This window comes from Petromyzon marinus, unplaced genomic scaffold, assembly GCF_048934315.1.
Source record: "Petromyzon marinus isolate PM22_M1 ecotype Great Lakes invasive population unplaced genomic scaffold, UKy_Petmar_22M1.pri1.0 PM_G_Scaffold_103, whole genome shotgun sequence".
NCBI classification, from domain to species: Eukaryota; Metazoa; Chordata; class Hyperoartia; order Petromyzontiformes; family Petromyzontidae; genus Petromyzon; species Petromyzon marinus.
Window position 1 is genome coordinate 515577 of NW_027422655.1, and position 24081 is coordinate 539657.

Here is a 24081-nt window from a genome sequence, read left to right on the forward strand (position 1 = left end):
TCACTCTAGAAGTGTCTTATCACTCACTCTAGAAGTGTCTTATCACTCACTCTAGAAATGTCTAAATACGATGGTTAGCAATTATAAAAAAAGAATTCGTCAAAAAGTGGTCTTAAAATAAAAAATGTAACATGCGACATTTCAAGCAATGGCCTTTATTCAAAGAGCATGGGTCACAGAGGGGATAATACAAGTTGAATACCGCATTCTACATGATGGGGCCTTGATTAGAATTATATTTTTTTATGTTTTCTGATGACCAGTTTTTAATTGGTATATGAATAGTTAGCAAATCGGTGCTATTGGGAAACAGAAAACCTTTCAACAATCAAAAAGTACAAAATTTAATAACAAGTAAAATACCGTAAAAATATGTTCAGTTAAATGACAGTAATCTTTCATTTAAGTGCAACTTAATGCCTCAGAAAATCAAAGTGCCATGGGTCAAATTTCAACTGAAACATTCGAAGAACATATTCTTAGTTCTTTCGGTAAAGTCACGTTAAAGGGAAACAACAAAATAATAAATTATATATAAAACAAAAAAATTCGTCTCCCCCCTCCTCTTTTCAGAATATAGATGGACTAGTCCTAAATAAACTGCCAAATCGCTGCGCGTGGCGCTAACGTTTTTTATTATAAATAAATAAATGCACCGTTAAAAAATAAATTTATGCAAACCAACAGACCTGAAGACGACCGTTTGTGTTATGGTCGAAACGTCGTGAGAATTTGTTTTATTGTTTTATATATAATTTATTATTTTGTTGTTTCCCTTTAACGTGACTTTACCGAAAGAACTAAGAATATGAATTACTGCAGTCACGAAAGCTTTAAATCAAAATTTTATTCGAAGAACATCTCCAGATAAAAAAAGAAAGTATTTATTTAAACATCCCATCGGTCATACAGAGGGCATTTGGCTCAAACCCAGGCAAACTCTGGGTCGGTTTCGACATTGAGTCTCGCATCAGCCAGAATCAGCCTTGTTGGAACCAAAGAGGGTCAACTATCAGATGTTTAGAGTCTAGGACTTTCTCTTAGACATGGGTTCCTTGGTCGACGAAAAAAAGAGTATACAGGGTGCGAAAAAAAAAATTCTCCCGATTTGAAATCGCTATATCTCTGCAACCACGAAACTGGCCCCATGAAAGAAAATCTTACCGCTTGAAAGGGCGGGGCATAAAGGTTCAAATGATTACCGCTAGACGCTTCTCCGAGTGCACAAACAGCCCCTAGCCTCAGTCATTTGCAAGACACACTGCCTCCAGTGTTGGATAGGTCGCACGGGACCCCAAGACTTGGCGCTACACTCTTGGCCCCAAAGATCCCCAGACATCACACCCTGCGACTTTTTCTTGTGGGGATACGTCAAAGACCGTCTTTTTGTGCCACCATTAGCGACTAATATGGATGACCCTTAACAGAATCACGGCAGCGGTGACTTCAGTGGAAGAAGACACTTTGAGAGGCATTTGGGACGAATTCAACTATCGTCTCGATGTTGTCCCTACAGCAGGTGGAGGGCACATAGAGCATTTATAAAATGGTTAGTAAAACTTGATAACTCATTAAACCGTTTGTAATTTCAAAGGAGTATATTTCATGATGGCAACATGTTACAATTACAATGTTGCCATCGTGAAATATACTGCTTTCAAATTGGGTCCATCGTTTTGAAACACCCTGTATAATACACTACGCAAAAGAATCATCACATCAGTGTACAATCGGTGCATTTTACCGCGGTCATGATGAAGTCAAAATTCTACACCTGGACTTACTTCCACTCAACAGCTCACGCGTGATGTCATTTCCCTTCGGGCGAAATTACGTCTTTGCTCGCTCGCGTTTCGTGACGTCATCATTGGGCCCTTTAGCAAAGGCGGGAAAGTTTCGTCGGGCAGGGCGTTAACGTCGTCGGCGTCGTTATCAGCGTTATAATTACACCACATCGCCTCTTGTCGCGGTTTGGTGTCTTGACAAGTTCATGCTCGTTATTGATACCAGCATGGTCGACTTTCAAGTGTTACGCTGCTGCTGCGCGTGCGGAACTTTCCAAGTTCATCAGGCGAGTGATGCGTGCGCCTGCTTGCGGACGAACCACTTTTAATTAAACCATCAACACATTTGATGTGATATGAATATGGGCCGTTGCCCGAAACGTCGCCTGGCATATATTTTTTCTGTTAAGGCTGCAGTGATATTGATGAATGCATTGAGTTTTAGTTTCTGTTGTCCTTGTGCACCGCTGCCAACGTAGAAGCAGTATCGCCAAATTACTTGTTTACATGCCGTATTGTCGTATATGTAATTGAAAGGCTTGCATGGGCCACCACGCCTGGCTAGGATAAAACCTTCCTGTCCATGGTTGATAGGTTAATCCAATGATGATGATGGCAATGGCTGCAAAGCCATCCGGCTCAACTTGCGTACCGGGAACGAACCCCACTGAGCTGCAATACGGCTCACCCGCAAGGTGGGCCCCCATGTGGTCGTTGATGGCTTTTTTAATAATTGTCATGTCTCGTTGTCATCCAATGTTTTTTTATGACTGGCAAATAAGTAACTCGCGTCATAATTTGGCGATACAGCATTCGTTGGCAGTGGTGCGCAACTAGCACAGTGCATAAGAACATCCTATGTGCTATGAAGCACATACAGTCCTAGAGACGTGGCCTCGCTGCACCTCCGGCCACGCCCCCACTTCGGTCTCTCGAGACGGAACCAGAGCCAGCATCACATGTCCTCCGGGGCCTCCGTTTCCGGGCCCCCTTTAATCCCCTGAGTTGGCACATGCCCTCTCCCTCTCTGCGACGGGACCCTGCTCCGTAGGGGCCTGCTTCTCCGCCACGTCTTCGTCGGCTCCCTCGAGAGGTACGTGCACACACCATTACCATTTGTAGTTGCAGTCGGCATATACGCCGTAGAGACGCCATTTAGGTCTCTATATCACCCCCCCCCCCCGCCCCCTTATGAAACTCAGCCGTCTTGGCTGACCGACATAAAACCAATGTAATGTGTGGGCCGCCAACCTAGAATGCAACAAGGGAACAATACAACATATTCTTGGTTCTTTCAGTAAAGTCACGTAGAAGGGAAACAAAAATATAATATAAAATATATTTTTATTATTTCGGTAAAGTCACGTAGAAGGGAAACAAAAATATGACGAAAATATATTTTTATTGTTTCCCTTCTACGTGACTTTACCGAAAGAACCAAGAATATGAATCCCTGCAGTCACGAAAGCTTTAAATAAAAAAAAACAACAAATAATCCCGACCGAGGAAGAACCAATAATTTGAACCAAGGAGAGAAGAAGGGATGGAGGAAGAGAGAAAAACAACTTGGATGCAATTATTGACAATGGACGAGCCACCCCGCACATAAAACACCGCACTCGAGCACAAGACGAGCCCGAGTCAGCCATTGACCCATCTGGCTCGAGTCGCGGTCGCGGACCATGGGTGTAGGTGCACATCGACGCCGGAGGATGGTCATTTAAATCGAACCGTCTTTGCCTGAGTCCTTGATGCCGGCCCGTCAAGCGAGGAGGGTGCGGGTCCACCGACGGCTACGGAAGCAGCCAGAAGAAGGCTCGACGAGCCCAGCACCTCCTGAGCCGAAGAACCCTCATGTGGTAGGAGGTCGGGCGATGGTGGCTCCGGATTTCCCCGTTCCCCCCGGGCCGGTCTGACCGGTGACGTCGGCCCCTTTAGGCGCTTGGACCCTGCGGGCGGAACAATAAAACTGTCCTGAGGGAGGACGTCAGCCGACGTGCGCCCCAGCTCATCGGCCTGACCAGACACCCGGCCCTCAGGAAGTGGCGATAAAAGACTAACGTCAGGCGGAAAAAAACGTTTTAGCCACGACAGGTACACAAACCAGTCGCGGCGACCACACTGAATCCGCACGCACTGCGGACTCCGCACCTCCACCACTTCGACCGGCCCTGCCATGTAATTCGGGGAGGTACCCAACGGGACGTGGGGGTAGTGGAGCCACGCCTTGTCTCCTGGCGTCCATAGGGTAATGGACTGGCGAGGCTTGACGAGCCGTTCGTTGGCCGCCTGTCGCAAGGCCGAGTTCCCCCAGATGCCTCTCTAGCTTCATCTAATCGCTGTAGGGTAAGGCGTAAGGGGTTCCATTTTTTTGTTCCATTTGGTATAGCCCTGTGAACCATTCGGCTCTTGAATCGGGTGCAACCGCAACAAACAAAAAACAAAAACATGAACAATAAAACATCTTAAAGTGATTATGTCACTGTGCAAACAGAAAATCCAGGAAAAAAAACCATCAAAATATTCCTGAAATAGCACCGTACACCAACGCTGTGTGCAAAAATCCCAGTGGGATGCAAGTCAAACAACAACAACAATAACAACCACAAGACAACTAAGATTAAGGCCATCAGTCTAACTCCGTACTACAATAAACAAAAACTTGGCCAAACCAAAAAAACGTTTTCGAAATCACCAAAATAAAAGCCATAAATGCAATGTAACAGTGATCATAGGGACTGTGACCGAATTTTTTACAATAAACTACATTAATATGTAACATCAAACCCGAGAGCCATATTTTAGGTCACTGAATAGCAGTGGCAGCTAGGGGTGTACAACTCCTCTAGAGCAGTTTTGAGTGAAGATCTCATAGGTAGTGATTCAAGTTGCAGTTTATTGGCAATAGCATTCCAGACCCTGGGGGCATCAATAGCAAAGGCCCTTCCTCCGGTTTTTGTACTGCAATAGGGAACGTGAAGCTGGTAAATGAGCGAAGACCTGAGGTCAAATTTGTTCTTTGAAACAGAGAGGAGATCCAGTAGGTAGTCTACAGATTTTTTGTAAGTACATCGTGAATAAATAAGATCTGGTGCACAAGTCGTCGAACATTAAGAGATGTTAAGTTTGACCCAATGTAGAGATCACAGTGGTGAGTCCTATATGGGCAGTTCAATGCAAATCTTAAGGCCGAGTGATAGATGGAATCAAGCTTCTTCAGTACAGTACTTGGGGCTGATTTATACACGATGTCACAGTAGTCAAGTAGAGGCAGTATGGTAGCTTTTATCATTTCCAAACGGAACATTGGGGGGAAGCAGTGCTTGTGCTGATACAGAAAACCAATTTTTATTTGTCTTTTTACCAATATAATCAATGTGATCTTCAAAATTCAGTTTTGAATCCAGGATGACCCCAAGATACTTATAGATCTTGACTTGCTCTATTTGATAATTATTTAAGGAATGTAATTGGGGAAAAATAACTTCCTGCTTTAGTCCCGGTGAGAAGCATAGCACCTTGGTTTTGGAGGAATTCAGGACTAGTTTAAGAGCAACTCGCTGATGTTGTAGTTTGTTGAAATCACCCTGGAGCTTAGCAATCACGTCATCTGGAGAGCGGCCAGCAGTAATCAGTATCGTGTCATCAGCAAAAGATTTATCCTGGAATGATCCAGGTCAGTGCCCAAGTCATTGACATAAAGAGAGAACAAGAGGGGGCCGAGGATGGAACCCTGTGGAACCCATTTTGTTATCTTAACACTGTTTGACCTCCAACGATCTGTGAATACAGTTTGGGTGCGAGAAAAGAGGTAATTTTTTAACCATTGTACTGTGTTTTCGGAAAAACCGAGGCAACTTAGTTTACTAAGCAGGGTGTTGTGGTTTACTGTATCAAAAGCTTTGGGCAGGGTCAAGAAAAAGACAGGCACAGAACTGCTTATGATCAAGGCTACTGTAAATTTGATTCAGAGAGTCTAATGCAGCAGATGGGGTGCTGTATTTTTTTCGGAACCCAGATTGTTTTAGATGTAGTAGATTGTTGGTGGACAGGAAACTGCTAATTTGGTAGTTCAATAATTTTTCAACAAATTTCATCAATGGGGACAAAATTGAGATCAGTCGGTAGTTATTGGGATCATCTTTAGGGCCCCCTTTGTGAAGTGGACGGACATAGGAATGTTTCCATTCTAGAGGAACTGATGCTTCTTTGATGGACAGATTGAAAACATGGGCTATAGGTTTGTATATTAGGTGACCAACAGTTAGTAGAGCAAGGACGGGAAAACTATCTCCTCCGGTAGAGGAGGACCCTTTGAGGTAGGACAGTTGTTTCAGAACATTACTTTCGTGGATTGGCTGGAAACTAAATTTGTTTAATGTTTGGACAGGGGTGTAGGAATTTGCATGAGCAGGGGTGACTCCCAATACATTATCAAAAAGATTACCAGCTTCAGAAAAATGAAGGTTAAAATTCATAATAAAGGTTTTTGAGTTAGATCGCGTTATTTATAAATGTGTCGTAACCCTCCACCACTCGACACGGCCAATCAGCAAAAAAAGTGTCACGTTGACAAAAGACAAATAATTCACTACTTTAGCCCACCGGTGTGTTGAAGAGTGAATCCACAACATTTACAGTTTGAGTACGATGTTTCGCTGGTAAATACATCCAGCATCATCGGGCAATTCGCCAGAATGGTAAAGCCCTCGCTTGCTCCCGGTTTTAAATAGAGCAGCAGGGTGACGTCATCATTTAACTCATATCAGGTGCAGTGATTAGAGGCGGAGGGGGGTATTGTAATTATATAATCGATTAGTAATCAGTCAATGGTTATGATTAGTAATGAGTTGTAGATTAGTAATTAGTTGTAATGTGTTAGTGATTATATGCTATTTTAGTAATCCGTTAATTAGTATGTGTTTCCCCATAAGGAATTGTAATGTGCATTCATATTCTTAGCTCCCTCGGCAAAGCCACGCTGAAGGGAAACAAGAAAACAACAAATATATATTTTATTATTTTATTGCTTCCCCCAACGCGACTCCACCGAAAGAGCCAAGAACATGAATTACTGCAGTCACGAAAGCTTTAAATTAAAATGTAATGTGTATTATTTAATAATACGCTTCCAGGCCGCACTAAACCTGTAGCTGTCAGAGCGATTAAAGTTATTTTTATTCCTCTCAATTTCAATGGATTCTCTAATTAGTCTTTGCCAGTAATAATTAGTTTTACACAATACTGCAACATTATCAAAATCAATTGAGTGTCCTTGTTGACAAGCATGTTCTGCCACTGCCGACAGTTGTGTTTGAGATAATTTAATATTTCTCTGATGTTCTTTTAGTCTTACACTGATGTTACGTCCCGTCTGTCCAATATAGCATCTGCCACATAAACAATCCGATATACACCTTCTGTAATGCGTCTTTAGTGCAAGATACTAGTTTTTGAATTTTGTGTACTGTACCAAATCTTACTGTAATGTTTTGCTTTTGCAAAACACGGGCTAATTTGTCAGTTACTCTTGAGATATATGGAATTTTTATTGTTTTAACAATCTGATCGCTTTCAGCAGTATTGCTTTGTGATCGTGATTTGGCATTCAGTGCTGTTAATTTGAGCATTATTGTAGCCATTCTGTCGTGTTTGATCTCTCTCACTAGACTCTCACCATCTGACACTGTTTTAGCCCGATGTATGAGCGTCTTGATAAGAGAGGATTTCTGAGCTGGATGATGATGTGAATCTGCATTCAGATAGGCATCAGTGTGCGTTTGCTTTCTGTAAACGCTGTGTGTTATTTTACCGTTTAGGCCATGTCCAAGCAAAATATCTAGGAATGGGAGTGTGTTATTCACCTCCATTTCCATGGTGAACTGGTTGGCCGGGTTTTGTGCATTGAGATGATTTAGAAAATCATTAAGTGTATCTTTACCAAGTGGCCAGACAACCAAAGTGTCATCCACATATCTAAACCAAAAGGATGGTTTTAATGTGCTCGAGGCAAGTGCTCTTATTTCAAAGTTTTCCATGTACAAATTTGCTATAGCAGGCGATAAAGGAGAGCCCATTGCTGCTCCTTCCTTTTGTTTAAATAAATCCCCTCTCCATAAGAAGTAAGTGTTATTTAAACAATGGTCAGCAAGTTTCGGAATATCTTTTGGTAAACTGGTATTCTTTACTAGTGTATCAAGCAATTTAAGCTAATTGATATGTGGCAGAGCCAATTGTACTGACTATGGGTCGTAATGGGATGCCGATTTTATGAAGACCACTGCAATAATTGCAAATTCATTAATCCCTAAAAATGAGCAATACCAAATTAATCCAAGGGCCTCAAAACCACCTAGACTCTATGGGCTACCAAAGATTCATAAAATCGGCATCCCATTACGACCCATAGTACAATTGGCTCTGCCACATATCAATTAGCAAAATATATAACCAAACAAATACAGCCCTACATCGGTAGGACATCTTCATTCATAAAAAAAATTCAGAACATCTTGTGAATGTGATTAGATATATTAAACTTACTCCTGATGATATTCTGGTAAGTTTTGATGTGATTTCTCTATTCACTAAGGTTCCAGTGAGCGAATCGCTTAAATTACTTGATACACTAGTAAAGAATACCGGTTTACCAAAAGATATTCCGAAACTTGCTGACCATTGTTTGAATAACACTTACTTCTTATGGAGAGGGGATTTCTTTAAACAAAAGGAAGGGGCAGCAATGGGCTCTCCTTTATTCCCTGCTATAGCAAATTTGTACATGAACACTTTGAAATAAGAGCACTTGCCTCGAGCACATTAAAACCATCCTTTTGGTTTAGATATGTGGATGACACTTTGGTTGTCTGGCCACATGGTAAAGATACACTTAATGATTTTCTAAATCATCTCAATGCACAAAACCTGGCCAACCAGTTCACCATGGAAATGGAGGTGAATAACACACTCCCATTCCTAGATATTTTGCTTGGACATGGCCTAAATGGTAAAATAACACACAGCGTTTACAGAAAGCAAACGCACACTGATGCCTATCTGAATGCAGATTCACATCATCATCCAGCTCAGAAATCCTCTCTTATCAAGACGCTCATACATCGGGCTAAAACAGTGTCAGATGGTGAGAGTCTAGTGAGAGAGATCAAACACGACAGAATGGCTACAATAATGCTCAAATTAACAGCACTGAATGCCAAATCACGATCGCAAAGCAATACTGCTGAAAGCGATCAGATTGTTAAAACAATAAAAATTCCATATATCTCAAGAGTAACTGACAAATTAGCCCGTGTTTTGCAAAAGCAAAACATTACAGTAAGATTTGGTACAGTACACAAAATTCAAAAACTAGTATCTTGCACTAAAGACGCATTACCTGAATTATCAACAGAAGGTGTATATTGGATTAATTGTTTATGTGGCAGATGCTATATTGGACAGACGGGGCGTAACATCAGTGTAAGACTAAAAGAACATCAGAGAAATATTAAATTATCTCAAACACAACTGTCGGCAGTGGCAGAACATGCTTGTCAACAAGGACACTCAATTGATTTTGATAATGTTGCAGTGTTGTGTAAAACTAATTATTACTGGCAAAGACTAATTAAAGAATCCATTGAAATTGAGAGGAATAAAAATAACCTTAATCGCTCTGACAGCTACAGGCTTAGTGCGGCCTGGAAGCGTATTATTAAATAATACACATTACATTTTAATTTAAAGCTTTCGTGACTGCAGTAATTCATGTTCTTGGCTCTTTTGGTGGAGTCGCGTTGGGGGGAAGCAATAAAATAATAAAATATATATTTGTTGTTTTCCTGTTTACCTTCAGCGTGGCTTTGCCGAGGGAGCTAAGAATATGAATGCACATTACAATTCCTTATGGGGAAACACATACTAATTAACGGATTACTAAAATAGCATATAATCACTAACACACATTACAACTAATTACTAATCTACAACTCATTACTAATCATAACCATTGACTGATTACTAATCGATTATATAATTACAATACCCTCCGCCTCTGATCACTGCACCTGATATGAGTTAAATGATGACGTCACCCTGCTGCTCTATTTAAAACCGGGAGCAAGCGAGGGCTTTACCATTCTGGCGAATTACCCGATGATGCTGGATGTATTTACCAGCGAAACGTCGTACTCAAACTGTAAATGTTGTGGATTCACTCTTCAACACACCGGTGGGCTAATTATTTTTTTGTCTTTATTTGTCTTTTGTCAACGTGACACTTTTTTGCTGATTGGCCGTGTCGGGTGGTGGAGGGTTACGACACATTTATAAATAACGCGATCTAACCCAAAAACCTTTATTATGGATATTGGTCGCGAAAGCCTACGTGTTAAACCAAAGTTAAAATTGTCAACTATTTTTTTGGGAACTGAAAAATATTCCTCATTTTGGTTAAGCTCAACGGGCAGATTATCTGTTTTGGATGCCTTTTCGATACATTTGAATGTTTTCCAAAAAATCCTGGCATTTCCATGTGATTCCAGGAGAATGGAGGAAAAGTAGGCATTTTTTCCATGCCGTACTTTTTTGATGCATCTATTCCTTAAAATCCTGTATTCTAGCAAGTCATTTACCAAATTACTTTTCTGAGCACATGCCCAAGCCTTGTCCCTAGTTTTCATGAGCTTTGTAATCAAAGGATAATATCATGGTGGGCGGTTGCCTTGAGTTTTAAATCTAACCAATGGAGCATGTTTGTTAAGAATTTGCAGAAACGTGTACAGTTGTCCCTCACTATAACGCGGTTCACCTTTCGCGGCCTCGCTGTTTCGCAGATTTTTTTAGTGAAATTTCGCATGCTTTTTTTTCCTGCGTACAGTATGAACGCGCATTGTGTTCGGCGTCCTGATTGGCTAAGGGAGAACCGCACATCTGTTCTGCGTCCTGATTAGCTAAGGGAGTACAAAATGCGTTCGGCTAGCCAGATTTACAAAAATGTTTGGGCTTGAAAACAGGTTTTGATCTTTGGTTTCATTTACTAATATTGTACTTATTTTTTTAAATCTGCGAAAGTTTGAACTTTGAGAGTGTTTAAATAAGAGAGAAATGTGAGAAAATGTTAATGCCTGTCTGAGAAAAGTGTTTAAAAGTGTGTGGTTAGGGGTTTTACGGCCTTAAAAGATGTATAATAATTGTAAAAAATAAAGCTGATTACTTCGCGGATTTCGTCTATTGCGGGTTATTTTTAGAACGTATCCCCCGCGATAAACGAGGGACCACTGTACCTGAAAGTCTCCCAAGCCGTAGTCAGGTTGGGGATATCACAGACCTTGTCAATATCCGAGTAAAGCACATTAGTAAATGCCTGAGTGCTGAAGTGCCTCAAAGAGTGCTTCTCAACAATTTTAGCAGGGGCTTTGGGTCTGGCTGATGATCTCACCCCAAAAATGAAGGAGCGATCACTAAGGTTATTACCCAGAACACCAGTCAGTGCGAAATTGTGAGGGGCATTTGTCAATAGGATGTCAAGCAGAGTTGACTGTCCCGGATTTTTTAGGTTGGGTCTTGTGGGGACATTTATTAATTGAAACAGGTTAAATTCATCTGTAAAATTTGTGGCCATGGCTGGCGAGTTTAGCCAAATCCAATTTAGATCACCCACTAAAACTATTTCACCTTTAGGCAGGCCCCCAAAAAGCTCTCTCAGTGCCGATGCAGCTTCAACATCCTTCCCACTAGGCGGTCTATAGCAGCACACTACCAATATCTGTTGATTATTTGGGAGAGTTATTCTGAGAGCCAAACCTTCAAAGCAACATTTTTTAAACAAGGAGTGAGCTGGTGAACATGCAATAGTATTACGAACATAGATGCCAATTCCACCTCCTTTAGATACTCAGTAAAGCCGAAAAAGGTTGTAGTTCAATCGTAATCTGCTAGTCATTGATGGTAGGAGTGAGAAATGTTTCTGTTAGGCAAAAAATGTCCAGGTAAAGATCTGCCACTTCTAGTTTTAGTTGACTTAATTCAATCACAAGCCCTCTGATGTTGACATGTAGAACACCAACACCTTTCCTGCCAGAAAAATCTACAGAATTATACGAGTTCTTTATATTTGGGCCAGGATGAAGCTCAATACCACCCAGAAATAAGAAAAGTAGAATTAATAGTTTGCACAAGTATTTTCCGTGAAAGGATGAAGAGCGGTGAACCTTGGACGAATAGCAGCAGCTCGCAGATGGTGTTATTTTTAAGAGCAGAATGAAGTTTGAAAGGAGTGCTGGTGAAGTAATGGGACAAAGATAGGGTTTAAAAGGATACAATGATGGAGTGTAGAAGTGTCTATGAGCTGTTTCATTTGCAGGTGTAGTGGCAAATCGAGCAACAAGTATGGACGCAAAGTAACGAGGGTAGCCGTTTGTAGAGTTGAGTGTGGCACTAGATATGGCCGGGAGGGACAGCAGTATGATATACAGCAGGAGAATTGCCATCTTTAAAATATCCGGGGTATACATAGATTAACACACAAGCAGAATAGAAAAATATATATATAATTATAGGCCGAGCGCGAGAAAAACGTCTTGCCGCACTCGTCACACATGCCCGGCTTCTCACCCATGTGCTAGGGTCCGATATCCTAGTACACTTCTCCAGCGGTTTTAACTGCACATCAATCGGTGGGTCACGCTCCCTTCCATACATCAAAAAGAACGTGGAAAACCCAGTAGAAGCATGCGGGGCGGAACTGTATGCTGCGAGCACACCTGGAAAGTGTACCAGTCGGATTGTGTTTCATTGACACGTTGGCATAACATCGAAGTCAGGGTTCTGCGTAACCTCTCTACCATACCATCCGTCTGGGGGTGATAAGGCGACGTACCCACCTTTTTGGTACCCAAATGCTCGCAAACCTCCTTCAACAGCTTCGACGAACATTTTTTTGCCTTGGTCTGTCAAGAGACATTCAGGGGCGCCTTTGTCTAATACGTAGCCATGAAGGAACACGTCTGTGATGGTCTCCGCCGACTGGTTTGGTAACGGCCAGGCCATTGGCCAACGCGACAAATACTCCACCTTTGAAGATGGGTCCTCGCTGGGACCACGTGTTTCGTGTTTTTTTTAAACGTATATTAAGTTCGCCAAAAGGAGTGCCCGGATCTCAGCACGATTCGTATTGCGTAATTGTGGCAATCCGTATTCTTCTAATGTGCCTCATTATATCCGCTTCTGAGTCTCTTAAACATCTGCCACCAGCAGATCCCACGGACTCGTGGGAATCCCCCCCCCCCCCCCCCCCCGTGTCGTGCTGCTCAACCCTCGCCTGTCCGAGCGACAAATGCGACCACCATTACATTATAATTGATAACCGGAGTAAAATGCATGGAGATGAAATTTCAGCAAAGTCAATGAATCATACACAATGCCAACTATGGCCCAACATATTTTATACTTGATTGAAATTTAATTACGTGGACAGTCTATGGAGATGTGTATAGAATTTTTTTGTATTTCCCCCTCGCCGTGCATGCTGCATTGTGCGTAACGCACACTTGGTGGAGGGGGGGAGATGATGAATCGTGATGGACGATTGATTTTCAATATTTCTTAAGTTATTGCCAGGGCAGTCACGGAGTGAAAACTCAGCGGAGATTACTTCGCAGGCCTCCCCGGGCCCGCGCGGTAACTTAAAAAAGGGGGGCGTCTCACATCGTTTACCTGTGCGGCAGGCTGCGCGAAGCCGCCGAGCAGCAGGTCAGACCGGCACGCGCGTCCGCCGCCTCCGAGGGCAGGAACGACCGGTACTCGTAGGTGTCGAGCGCGATGACGGATGCCGGATCGCTATCGGAGCCCGCCTTGCTGCAGGCGGCCGCCTCGAGCTCGTCACGCACCAGCATCACGTCGTTCTTGCGCGGGCTTGGCCGCGCGCTGGACTCGTCGGCCGCGCGGCAGTTGTAGATGCGCAACTCCTTGTTCTCCCGCTTGCAGTGCAGCACGATCATCGCCATGGCCACATTCAGGACGCACGACACTGCGCCCAGCGCCACGATCACGATGAACGATGTCTTGAAGGCGCCGCCCCCGCCGGTGCCGCTGCTGCCACCGACATCGTCGCCGGAGCTGCCCAGGAGCCGGCCCTCGGGGTGCGCGTCTGTGACGAGCACGCGCACCGTGGCCGTGGCGGTGATGGCCGGCTCGCCCCCGTCGCGCACGGCGATGGCAAGCTCGTGCCGCGCGTGCTCGTGGGGCAACGCCCGCGCCGTGCGCACGACCCCATCGGAGGCGTCGATCCGGAAGAGGCCACAGTCGTTGCCACGTACGATGGCGTAGCTCAGTCGGGCGTTTTCGTTTCCGTCGTCGTCGGACGCGCGCACCTGCGTGACGAGCGTGCCGGCGCGGGCGCCCGGCGCCACGTACACGTCGGCCGTGCCGTTGGCGTCGAGCGGCGGCGCGATGACCACCGGCGCGTTGTCGTTCACGTCGCCGATGACGAGCGCCACGGCCGCCTCGCCGCGCAGAGGCGGCGCGCCGTTGTCGCGCGCCTGCACGCGGAACTCTAGCCGGCGCGTGCGCTCGTGGTCGAAGGCACGGAGGGCGTAGAGGGCGCCGCTCGCCGGTTCGATGGACACGTAGGCGAACACCAACATGCCGTCGATCTGCGAGTCCACGATGGAATAGTCGACCTGCGCGTTCTGCTGCGCGTCCGAGTCGCTGGCGCTCACCGAGCCCACGTAGGCGCCGGGGATGTTGTTCTCGGGCACGTGCAGCTCGTAGGCGGAGCGGGAGAAGTGCGGCGCGTTGTCGTTCTCGTCCGTGACGCGCACCGCGAACGTCTTGACCGACACGAGCGGCGGCACGCCGTTGTCCCGCGCCACCGCCGTCAGGTTGTACTCGGCGGCCGCCTCGCGGTCCAGCTGCGTCGCCGTCACCAGCGCGTAGACCTCGCCCCCGTCCGAGGCGTGCAGGGCGAAGGGCAGCGTCGCGCCGGACCCCACGGCCGACGCGCTCTCGAGCGTGCAACTCACGCGCCCGTTGGGGCCAGAGTCGCGGTCCTTCACGCGGACGAAGGCCACGAAGGCACCGGGCGGCACCCCCTCGGACACGCCGACGACGGCCGCGTCGTCCGTGACGCTGCCGCCGCCCTGGCCGAGGACGAGCACCTGCACGTCGGGCGCGTTGTCGTTCACGTCGAGGATGCGCACGAGCACCTCGCTGTATGCGGGGATGGAGTTGAGCCCCCGGTCGCGCGCCTGCACGTAGATCTCGTAGACGTTGGCCTCCTCGTAGTCGAGGGCGCCCTCGAGCGTGACGCGGCCCGAGCGCGAGTCCACCGCGAAGAGGTCGCTCACGCGCGGTGCCTCGTGCGCCCACAGCGTGTACACCACCTCCCCGTTGGCGCCCTCGTCAGGGTCCGACGCGTTGAGCTGCACGACGGGCGTGCCCACGGGCGCGTTCTCGGGCACGCGCGCCCGGTACACGGGCCGGTCGAACGCGGGCGCGTTGTCGTTGGAGTCGAGGACGCGCACGGTCAGCAGGGTGGTGCCGGTCAGCGGCGGGTGGCCCCCGTCGAGCGCGGTGAGTACGTACGTGTGCACGGCCTGGCGCTCGCGGTCCAGTGTGCGGCGCACCACCAGCACGGGGGCGAAGGCGCCGCCGCCGCCCGCCGGGTGCACGTCGAGGGCGAAGGCGCCGTCGTCGGGCTCCATCGCGTAGCGCCGCAGCGCATTGGCACCCGCGTCCGGATCGTGGGCGCCATCCAGCGTGAACCGCGTGCCGGCCGCGGCGCTCTCGGTGATCTCGAGGAGGGCGCTCTCGGCCGGGAAGCGCGGCGCGTGGTCGTTGACGTCCAGCACGTCGACGCGGACGCTCGCCAGCTCCGTGGGCCGGTCCAGGACGGCCCCGAGCAGTAGGGCGCAGCCCGAGTCGCCGGTCGCCCGATGGCACACGGCCTCGCGGTCGAGGCGCCCGCGCACCCGCACCTCGCCGCTGTCGGCGCTCACGACGAGGTAGTCGGAGGCGTTGGTGCCCTGCAGCACTCGGAATCCACGGGTGTGCAGTTGCGCGGCGGTGAGGCCCAGGTCGCGGGCCAGGTTCCCCACGAGCGTCCCCGGCGGCTCCTCTTCGCGGACCGAGTAGCGCAGGGCCGACGAGAGGACGGAGGCCTGGGCGGCGGTGGCGGTGACGGCGCAGCGCAGGCAGCACAGGCAAAGGAGGGCAACGCGGAGAGGATCCATTTTGCTGGGGCAGGGCGAGCCGGGGCATGACGCGCGGTGAAGATCGACCGCCGAGCTGCGTGCGTGGACAGCGCTGGCTGAGGAATCAGAATTGCAGGGAGATAAAGGGGGAGGGTCGAGCAGGAATAAGGCATGATTAATAAAAATGACATGGGGATACAGGTTCTGGGAGAAAAAAAACTGTGAATTGTGGTTTTTAATTAAGACATTTTCAGTTGTGTAAATGAAATTTTGACGTGAAAATGTAAAAATTAATAATGCATAATCAATAGCTATTAACAGTGTCTGAAACATTGCGTGCCATTCACACGATTCGAAGCTCGCAAACCGCAGGTGCAATCTGCGACCGCGTTTGTGCGACACCTCGCTGCAGCCGCCGCCGCGAGAGCCCCCTCCAATCAGGGATGCATTGTTTATCCCAACTTGCACCGCAGGGCTCATCGGAGGTGAGCACGGCCAAATCTCCTGTGCATTATCCATGGAGCCGCTCTCCGTTCACTTCCGCGGGCTCTCGACGATGTGAAGTCAAACGGTGGAACATTGGTGGTGGGCGCGCGGTCACGTGTGGTCATGCCACGTACGGATCGCCGTAATACGCCAACGTTTTACACTACGGGCTAATGCGGAGCATCGTAAAATGTTGCCACCCCCCCCGAATAGCGTCGTGGTTGTTCCAAGCAGTGACAAGTGTGAGGGATATTTAGGCAAACGTATGCGCGTTGCAAAGGCCGTTGTTTTCTTGCCATCATGCCCTACTCATGAGTATGTCAGACTCCCCTCCAGCTTGTCATGGCCAAAGCCATTGTTACACTTAAGCAGCGTGACCAACAACAAAAAAACATGTTCATGAAGCCATCCATAGACATAACTTCAACCGGGAAGATGGATACAAACTGAGCAATCATTGTAAGGATGTTATTATCCAAGTAAAGTCTTAACTGACAGTTATGTTTCCATCCTACCTGCCTGTTTCAGCTGTTATTTCCGACTCTCCGAGTACATCACCAGGCTAAATGTCTGTGAGGCAGCCCAGGCACAGGATCCCCTCCACCTCCGGTGGCTGGGGACCTTCTCACAATGACACGCTAATCTCTCACATTTACATACAAATTCCTTCTCTAGCTCTGCCCACTTACCTTTGGGTTGAGCCCACCAAAATCCGATATAAACTCTTGTTGCAGCAGCAGCTCTTTCTCTTATGTCAGCAGTTCTCCTGCTGTATCTGTTCCTCTGTTCCACCTGATGACGGTCGCTTGTGTTGCGATCGAAACGTCATGTGGTTTAATTGATTGTATTTTCTACACACTACGTGATGACTTTACCAAAAAAAACAAAGAGTATGGATCCCTGCAGTCACGAAAACTTCAAATCTAGATAAAAAAAACCATCAGCCAAAATTTGCATTCATTGCTAGAGCGGAGGAATGGAAATGGTGGAATGGAGTGGTCGTGCATTGCACGTAGCACGAGCGCTCTTCGGTATACACTCTCACACTCGGGAGGGGGGGGGGGGTTACATCGGCCAGAGACACGGTGGCCGACACAACATTCATCGTAGGAAAATCTGTTTCGTAAACGGGCTCGTGTATCAGATAATGTGTCTGGCATCACTACGTCAGCTGAATAGGGGGCATAAAAAACAAACAGTGGCTAAAGAGGGGCTGATAAAAGCCATATTGAGCTACGTACTTATTAGTGCACCCCTTGCAGCAACAATCTAGTTAATTGCTCTAATATAGATGTAATGTCAGGGTTACGTCTACTGACATGACAAAGTGACACCTTCTGGCATTGCAAGGGTTTCACGGGTACAGCCACAGAGGTAACAGCCAATCGGGGAAGGAGGCGTATCTGAGGCAAAGGTAACAGGAGGGGTTAGCCGAGATGCTCCGGGAACCTGCTCGAAGGTTCCACGAGAGGGCGTGGCCGGAGGCGGGGCTTAGCCACTCCTGGGGGTATATAAGGGGGAGCGGACCCGGAGCTCGGGGCTCGTGTGGGGTCCTGGGTCCTTGCTGCGTCGCTGTTCACCGACATCGCTCTCCGTCGTCCGACCACGTGGAAGATCTCCTGCGTGGGTTCCATCGCCGTCGTCGTCACACCGCCAGCCAGCGGCGGTGACGAGTGAAGGGCGAGGGGACCACGCCGAGTGATCGGCTGTGCGTGTGGCCAGTAGAGGTGTTACTGCCTCGTGTTACATTCAGTGAGAGGAAGAACCGGTGTTGTGCCCAGTGTGAGAAATAAATAAGAAGTACCCTCTATACGACGTGTCGTGGAAGTCGCTCATTACATATATATCAGTCTGCAGGTAATTGACAATTACTGATATTTACATCAGGCTGTAGCCATGGCAGCTATTTGTACTGCATTAAACACCATAGCTAGTACACCTAGCATTACCCAACACTTAAACCGTGATATTTAAAACACAGTACAACGTCGCGTATCTGCTCATTTGGAACTTAAGGTATATATGCGGATGAGGTGAAAGAATCAGATATGCGAACATCTATTTAAAGTCACACTTACACCGTGCACAACGTACCGCTGCTGAGTGCGGGCGGTGAATTGTGTTCGGGAGGAAGATATACGCCAGTTGGATATGCAACGTTGTACTGAACTGAAAACGTTTAGAAAGTGGCAATACGATGTGACAGTGGTCATAACGCTGCCAATGGACAGACTGCAGCCCGTTGGAACACTATTAAATTAGTCATTATCCACAGGCTCGCTGACAGGTGTTGTTGGGTTTTGCAAGATATTCTGTAAATGCGAGATCAATGGGAGAAATATTAGATCCCAACACCGACCCGTGCATTTCTGTGCGCGTGATGAAGATAACGGACGGTCCACCCCTCTTTGTTTTTTATTCGAAATCGCATCTTCATACGGGGCGCAGCGCTCTGTAGGTGTCTGCAATAAAGCGCTCTCGTTCGGTCCAAGAAATAATAACCAGAAACAAGGAGGGGAGGATGGGTCTGGCGCAATTATTAAACTGCGAGGACATAAAATGAACCGTGAAACTAACAGTATCTTACCCACCACCTGGACGCTAATTAAACACAGTGCACGCTGGAAATAGAAGTAATTAGGTTATGCCACCAAGAGGCGGCATGATGCTGTTCTGGAGTGCATCTTAAGTTGACCCAACAACATCTATAAGATCAGAAGTAACAAATAATCACAAAAGCATGTGCCCGAAAAGCGCACGAGGCGTATGGATGGGCTGAGGCACATTACAGCGCGAGGTTTCCCTTGCCGTAAGTTAAATGGTTGTGTGAACGCGTGTTAGTGGGAATAGCGCTGTGCCAAGTCCCCATGGGGGGCATCACGTGCAGTGTGCTACAACCACGCGCGCGCTACAGAATGCCGAATAAAAATACTCGGGCGCGCTAATCCGGCCGCGAGATTGCTGGCTTGGCTCACTGAGCAGCAGGCAGCGGCTTCGTACTTTTACCAAAGCCCATGGAGGTTGGCCTCCGTCGGGTATTTTTTTTTGGCAGGAGTAGCAAAGGACCAAAAAAAAGTGTGAAATTATCCCAACTGGAAATCAGACCAAAGCAATCAATTTTCATGATAGATGTAATCCTGGCCTTATCAATAATAGAGCACCACAGATTTTTATGATGTCTCGGACTCCCTTTCGCATTTCATCTCAGGGTTCCTTTCCATTTCGTTCCTCGTGTCTCATTCATTCCTGGCATTTAAGATGTGAATAGAAAGTAAACGAAACGCCCCAGGACCACACGCAATATTGGCATGCTTAGCTGAATTCTCAAAGGCGTTGATAAGGCATCTGTGTTTTGTTGAAGCGTGTGGTCAGAATTCAAATGAAGACCTATGGAAAACCCACGCCCCCCCCCAACTTCTCCTCTCCCCCCTCCGCTCCTCAGTCCCCAATGACTTTAATAAGGCGTCTTATTGTCGCAAGACGGAGTGTCCTTTTTATTATTACACGCTTTTATTTAACTCAATCTGTCTGTTGTTGTTGTCGTATCCTCAAATCTTGTAACTCAATTTGACTCACTTCCCAATGTGGTATCGACTGAAAACTTCGTATACTTGTCTTACTGATGACAATACTATTTTATATAATAAAAAGTAAAAAAACATATTTTTAAATAATCTTTTAACACGCTTTCTATTAACTCACTCTGTTGTTGTTGTCAAATGCTCAAATCTTGTAACTAAATGTTAACCCACTTCCCAATGTGGTATCGACTGCAAAATTGGTATACGTATGTCATACTGATGACAATACTATATTCTATCATTAAAAAGAAAAAAATATATATTTTAAAACATTATTTTTTATGTTATGTTTCGCTTGGGTCTAATTGTCCACGCTCAACTGACGTTGGCTGTAAATGACCATGGCCTCTGACGTTATGGCGAGCTTCGGAGCCACTTCCTGGAGTTGTGGAGTTCTGCCATTACTAGTAGGGTATGTGGTGCCACCGCAGCGGAGCAACTCGGCCGGCGCTACCCTCTGCTCGCACCCCCCCACGAACGACCGCATGCACGCCCCACTAAACACTCGCATACACGCCCGTAGGGTCTCGAGGGGAGGGGGGGCCCGTGTGCGATGGGTTTTTACCCGAGGACCCCCTTAGGGATGTTTCACGATTTCCCCGGACCCGGAGATTGGCAAACACACACATGGACTTACACACAGACGTCGACCCACACACATAGAGACACATGGACTTAGACGCACACACACAGATATGGTTAAACCCAAGATGGATTGTTAGCAGGCCAGCCTAAATGTTTCTAGCCGGTAAAGATGTTGCATTAGGGGGATACAAGTTTCGCAAGCGTAGAGAAGGGAGGGAATGATCGTGGGCGAGAAAACGTGGAGCTTTGTGCAGAGCGAGAGACCAGGTAGCTTACACACAGTGTTACGCAGCCGATGAAAAGATAATGCCGCTCGACTGATTCGGAGTGAGACCTCTGGTGTTATACCGGAGCCGGTCATGAGCACATTGGTCAGGTATGGGAAACTCTGCACTCTCTCCACAATTGGGCCATCAGCAATTGTGAGTTGTGGGGGTGGATTTTCCGATGGTACAAAATACCCAGGCAGGTGCTTAGTTTTGGTGGGGCTGATGGTAAGGCCCCACGTCTTAGTGGCAAGCTCCAGGTTCAGCAGCAGCGCGTCCAACTCCTCTTCTGGGTGAGCATTAATTACCAGATCATCAGCATACATAACGTGGTTGAGCAATAGGGAGCCATCCCTTGACCGCACCCGGGCATCAATCAGCCTCCCATTGTATCTGTACCCAGATGGAAATTCCTCCAGTACAGCTATTGAAGGCTTCACGAACTACGTGGTCAAAATAGATGTTAAATACTGTGGGAGCCAGAGGACATCCCTGTCGCACCCCAAGGTGTACAGGGAATGGCTCTGACTCCCGGCCACGTAGTTTTACCCGGGCCCGCTCACCATCATGAAGGTCCTTAATGATCGTGAGCAGAGAGTCAGGGATTCCGAAAGCACGAAAAACAACCCTGAGCCCAGGCCTACTGATGGTATCATAGGCGTTGAGCAGGTCAATAAAGCACACACACATGGACTAACACGCACATATGGACCTACAGGCACACAAAGAAATGGACTTACACTCACTAACATGGAAACCACGCACACACAGCGACTAACACACGAACATGGACAGACACATACAGACACATCAACTCACACACACACCGACTCACACATAGACTCACACATACATAAGACTCTCACACACACAGACATACGAACTTACACACACAGACATATCGACGCACATACACACATGGACTGTCACACATAGACACATTGGCATACACACATCGACTGACACACACACATGGATGTACACACACACACACGTACGTACAGACACACACGCATGGACTCACACACACACATTGAGCAAAAAACACACACAGAAAGAAATGTACTTACACTGACTGACATGGAACGATGCACACACAGCGACTAACATACACACACACCGGCTGACACAAACACATCGACTCTGACACACAGACTCACACACACACATTGACCCACACACACGCACATGGACTTAGACGCAGGCATTATTATTGTGAAAAGTAACTTAATTAAAAAACTTTAAATTAGTTTATCACACTTGCTTGCATGTCGCCAAGTATGCTTAACATTTCGAACAGACACACACATTCACAAATTTACCTTTCACAATTAAGATACATAACGTCAGCATGTACTGCTGTCTTCATAGCAGGTACCACCGCCACAGTATGTACTGCTGTTATCATAGCAGGTACCACCACAGTATGTAATGCTGTCATCATAGCTGGTAAAACCACCACAGTATGTACTGCTGTCATCATAGCAGGTACCACAGTATGTACTGCTGTCATCATAGCAGGTACCACAGTATGTACTGCTGTCATCATAGCAGGTACCACAGTATGTACTGTTGTCATCATAGCAGGCAGCAGCATCAGCAGCAGCATCATCATCAGTAGCAGCAGTAGCAGCATCAACATCAGTAACAGCAGCATCATCATCAGTAGCATCAACATCATTAGTAGCATCAACACCATCATCAGTAGCATCATCATCATCGTCAGTAGCATCAACATCATCATCAGTAGCATCAACATCATCATCAGTAGCATCAACATCATCATCAGTAGCATCAACATCATCATCAGTAGCATCAACATCATCATCAGTAACATCAACATCATCATCAGTAGCATCAACATCATCATCAGTAGCATCATCATCAGTAGCATCAGCATCATCATCAGTAGCATCATCATCAGTAGCATCAACATCATCAGTAGCATCAACATCATCATCAGTAGCATCAACATCATCATCAGTAGCATCAACATCATCACCAGTAGCATCAACATCATCATCAGTAGCATCAACATCATTATCAGTAGCATCAACATCATCATCAGTAGCAGCATCAACATCAGTAACAGCAGCATCATCAGTAGCATCAACATCATCAGTAGCATCAACATCATCATCAGTAGCATCAACATCATCAGTAGCATCAACATCATCAGTAGCATCAACACCATCATCAGTAGCATCAACATCATCATCAGTAGCATCAACATCATCATCAGTAGCATCAACATCATCATCAGTAGCATCAACATCATCATCAGTAGCATCATCATCAGTAGCATCAACATCATCATCAGTAGCATCAACATCATCATCAGTAGCATCAACATCATCATCAGTAGCATCAACATCATCATCAGTAGCATCAACATCATCATCAGTAGCATCAACATCATCATCAGTAGCATCAACATCATCGCTCTCACTCCGCACCTCAACTCGCTGCTTCTCTGCTCCTCACCACCACCACCAAACTCCCCCACCCGTGGGCACGTGACTGCCCCTCCCCCACCCCACCCGTGGGCACGTGACTGCCCCTCCCCCACCCCACCCGTGGGCACGTGACTGCCCCTCCCCCACCCCACCCGTGGGCACGTAACATGACAAAGTGACATCATGGGTACAGCCACAGAGGTAACAGCCAATCAGGGGAAGGGGGCGTATCTGAGGCAAAGGCAACAGGAGGGGCTAGCCAAGATGCTCCGGGAACCTGCTCGAAGGTTCCACCAGAGGGCGTGGCCGGAGGCGGGGCTTAGCCACTGAGTGAGGGGGTGGTGGAAGGCGCGCGCCAAATTAACCCCTAGGCGGTGTCTGCCAGCCGCCAGCTGTCAGTCAGAGAGGGCGCTGGTGGGGGGTGGGGGGGGTCACCCGGTCGGGGGGGGCCCGCGAGACGCAAACGCGCAGGGGGTGGAGGGGGGGGGACGTAGCGCCCCACCCGCTCGCGGGGATGAGGGGGGGGATGAGGGGGGGATGAGGGGGGGGGGATGAGGGGGGGGATGAGGGAGGGGGGATGAGGGGGGGATGAGGGGGGGGGAATGAGGGGGGGATGAGGGGGGGAAATGAGGGGGGGGATGAGGGGGGGGAATGAGGGGGGGGATGAGAGGGGGGGATGAGGGGGGGGGATGAGGGGGGGGGAAATCAGCCCCCACAGGTACATTTAATAA

The 24081-nt window shown here is 47.4% G+C and overlaps 1 protein-coding gene across 1 annotated transcript; it reads right to left on the reverse strand.

The window, feature by feature from the left end:
• Positions 1 to 139: 139 nt before the first annotated feature.
• On the reverse strand, positions 140 to 23421 carry LOC142908833 (protocadherin-17-like). Its single transcript, XM_076059475.1, has 3 exons — positions 23351 to 23421; positions 13500 to 16092; positions 140 to 3733 (listed from the first exon to the last, which is right to left on the reverse strand). Exons 2-3 carry the CDS (start codon positions 16013 to 16015, stop codon positions 3637 to 3639), a joined length of 2613 nt encoding a protein of 870 aa, XP_075915590.1. The 5' UTR covers positions 16016 to 16092; positions 23351 to 23421; the 3' UTR covers positions 140 to 3636.
• Positions 23422 to 24081: the final 660 nt, after the last annotated feature.

Bases quoted from the DNA above. Each gene is read 5' to 3' on its own strand.
- LOC142908833 (XM_076059475.1), bottom strand. From the start codon at position 16,015: ATGGATCCTCTCCGCGTTGCCCTCCTTTGCCTGTGCTGCCTGCGCTGC. The intron at 3,734-13,499 runs GTAAACGATGTG...TTCCGCCCGCAG, and splicing joins TCGCGCAGCCTGCCGCACAG to GGTCCAAGCGCCTAAAGGGG.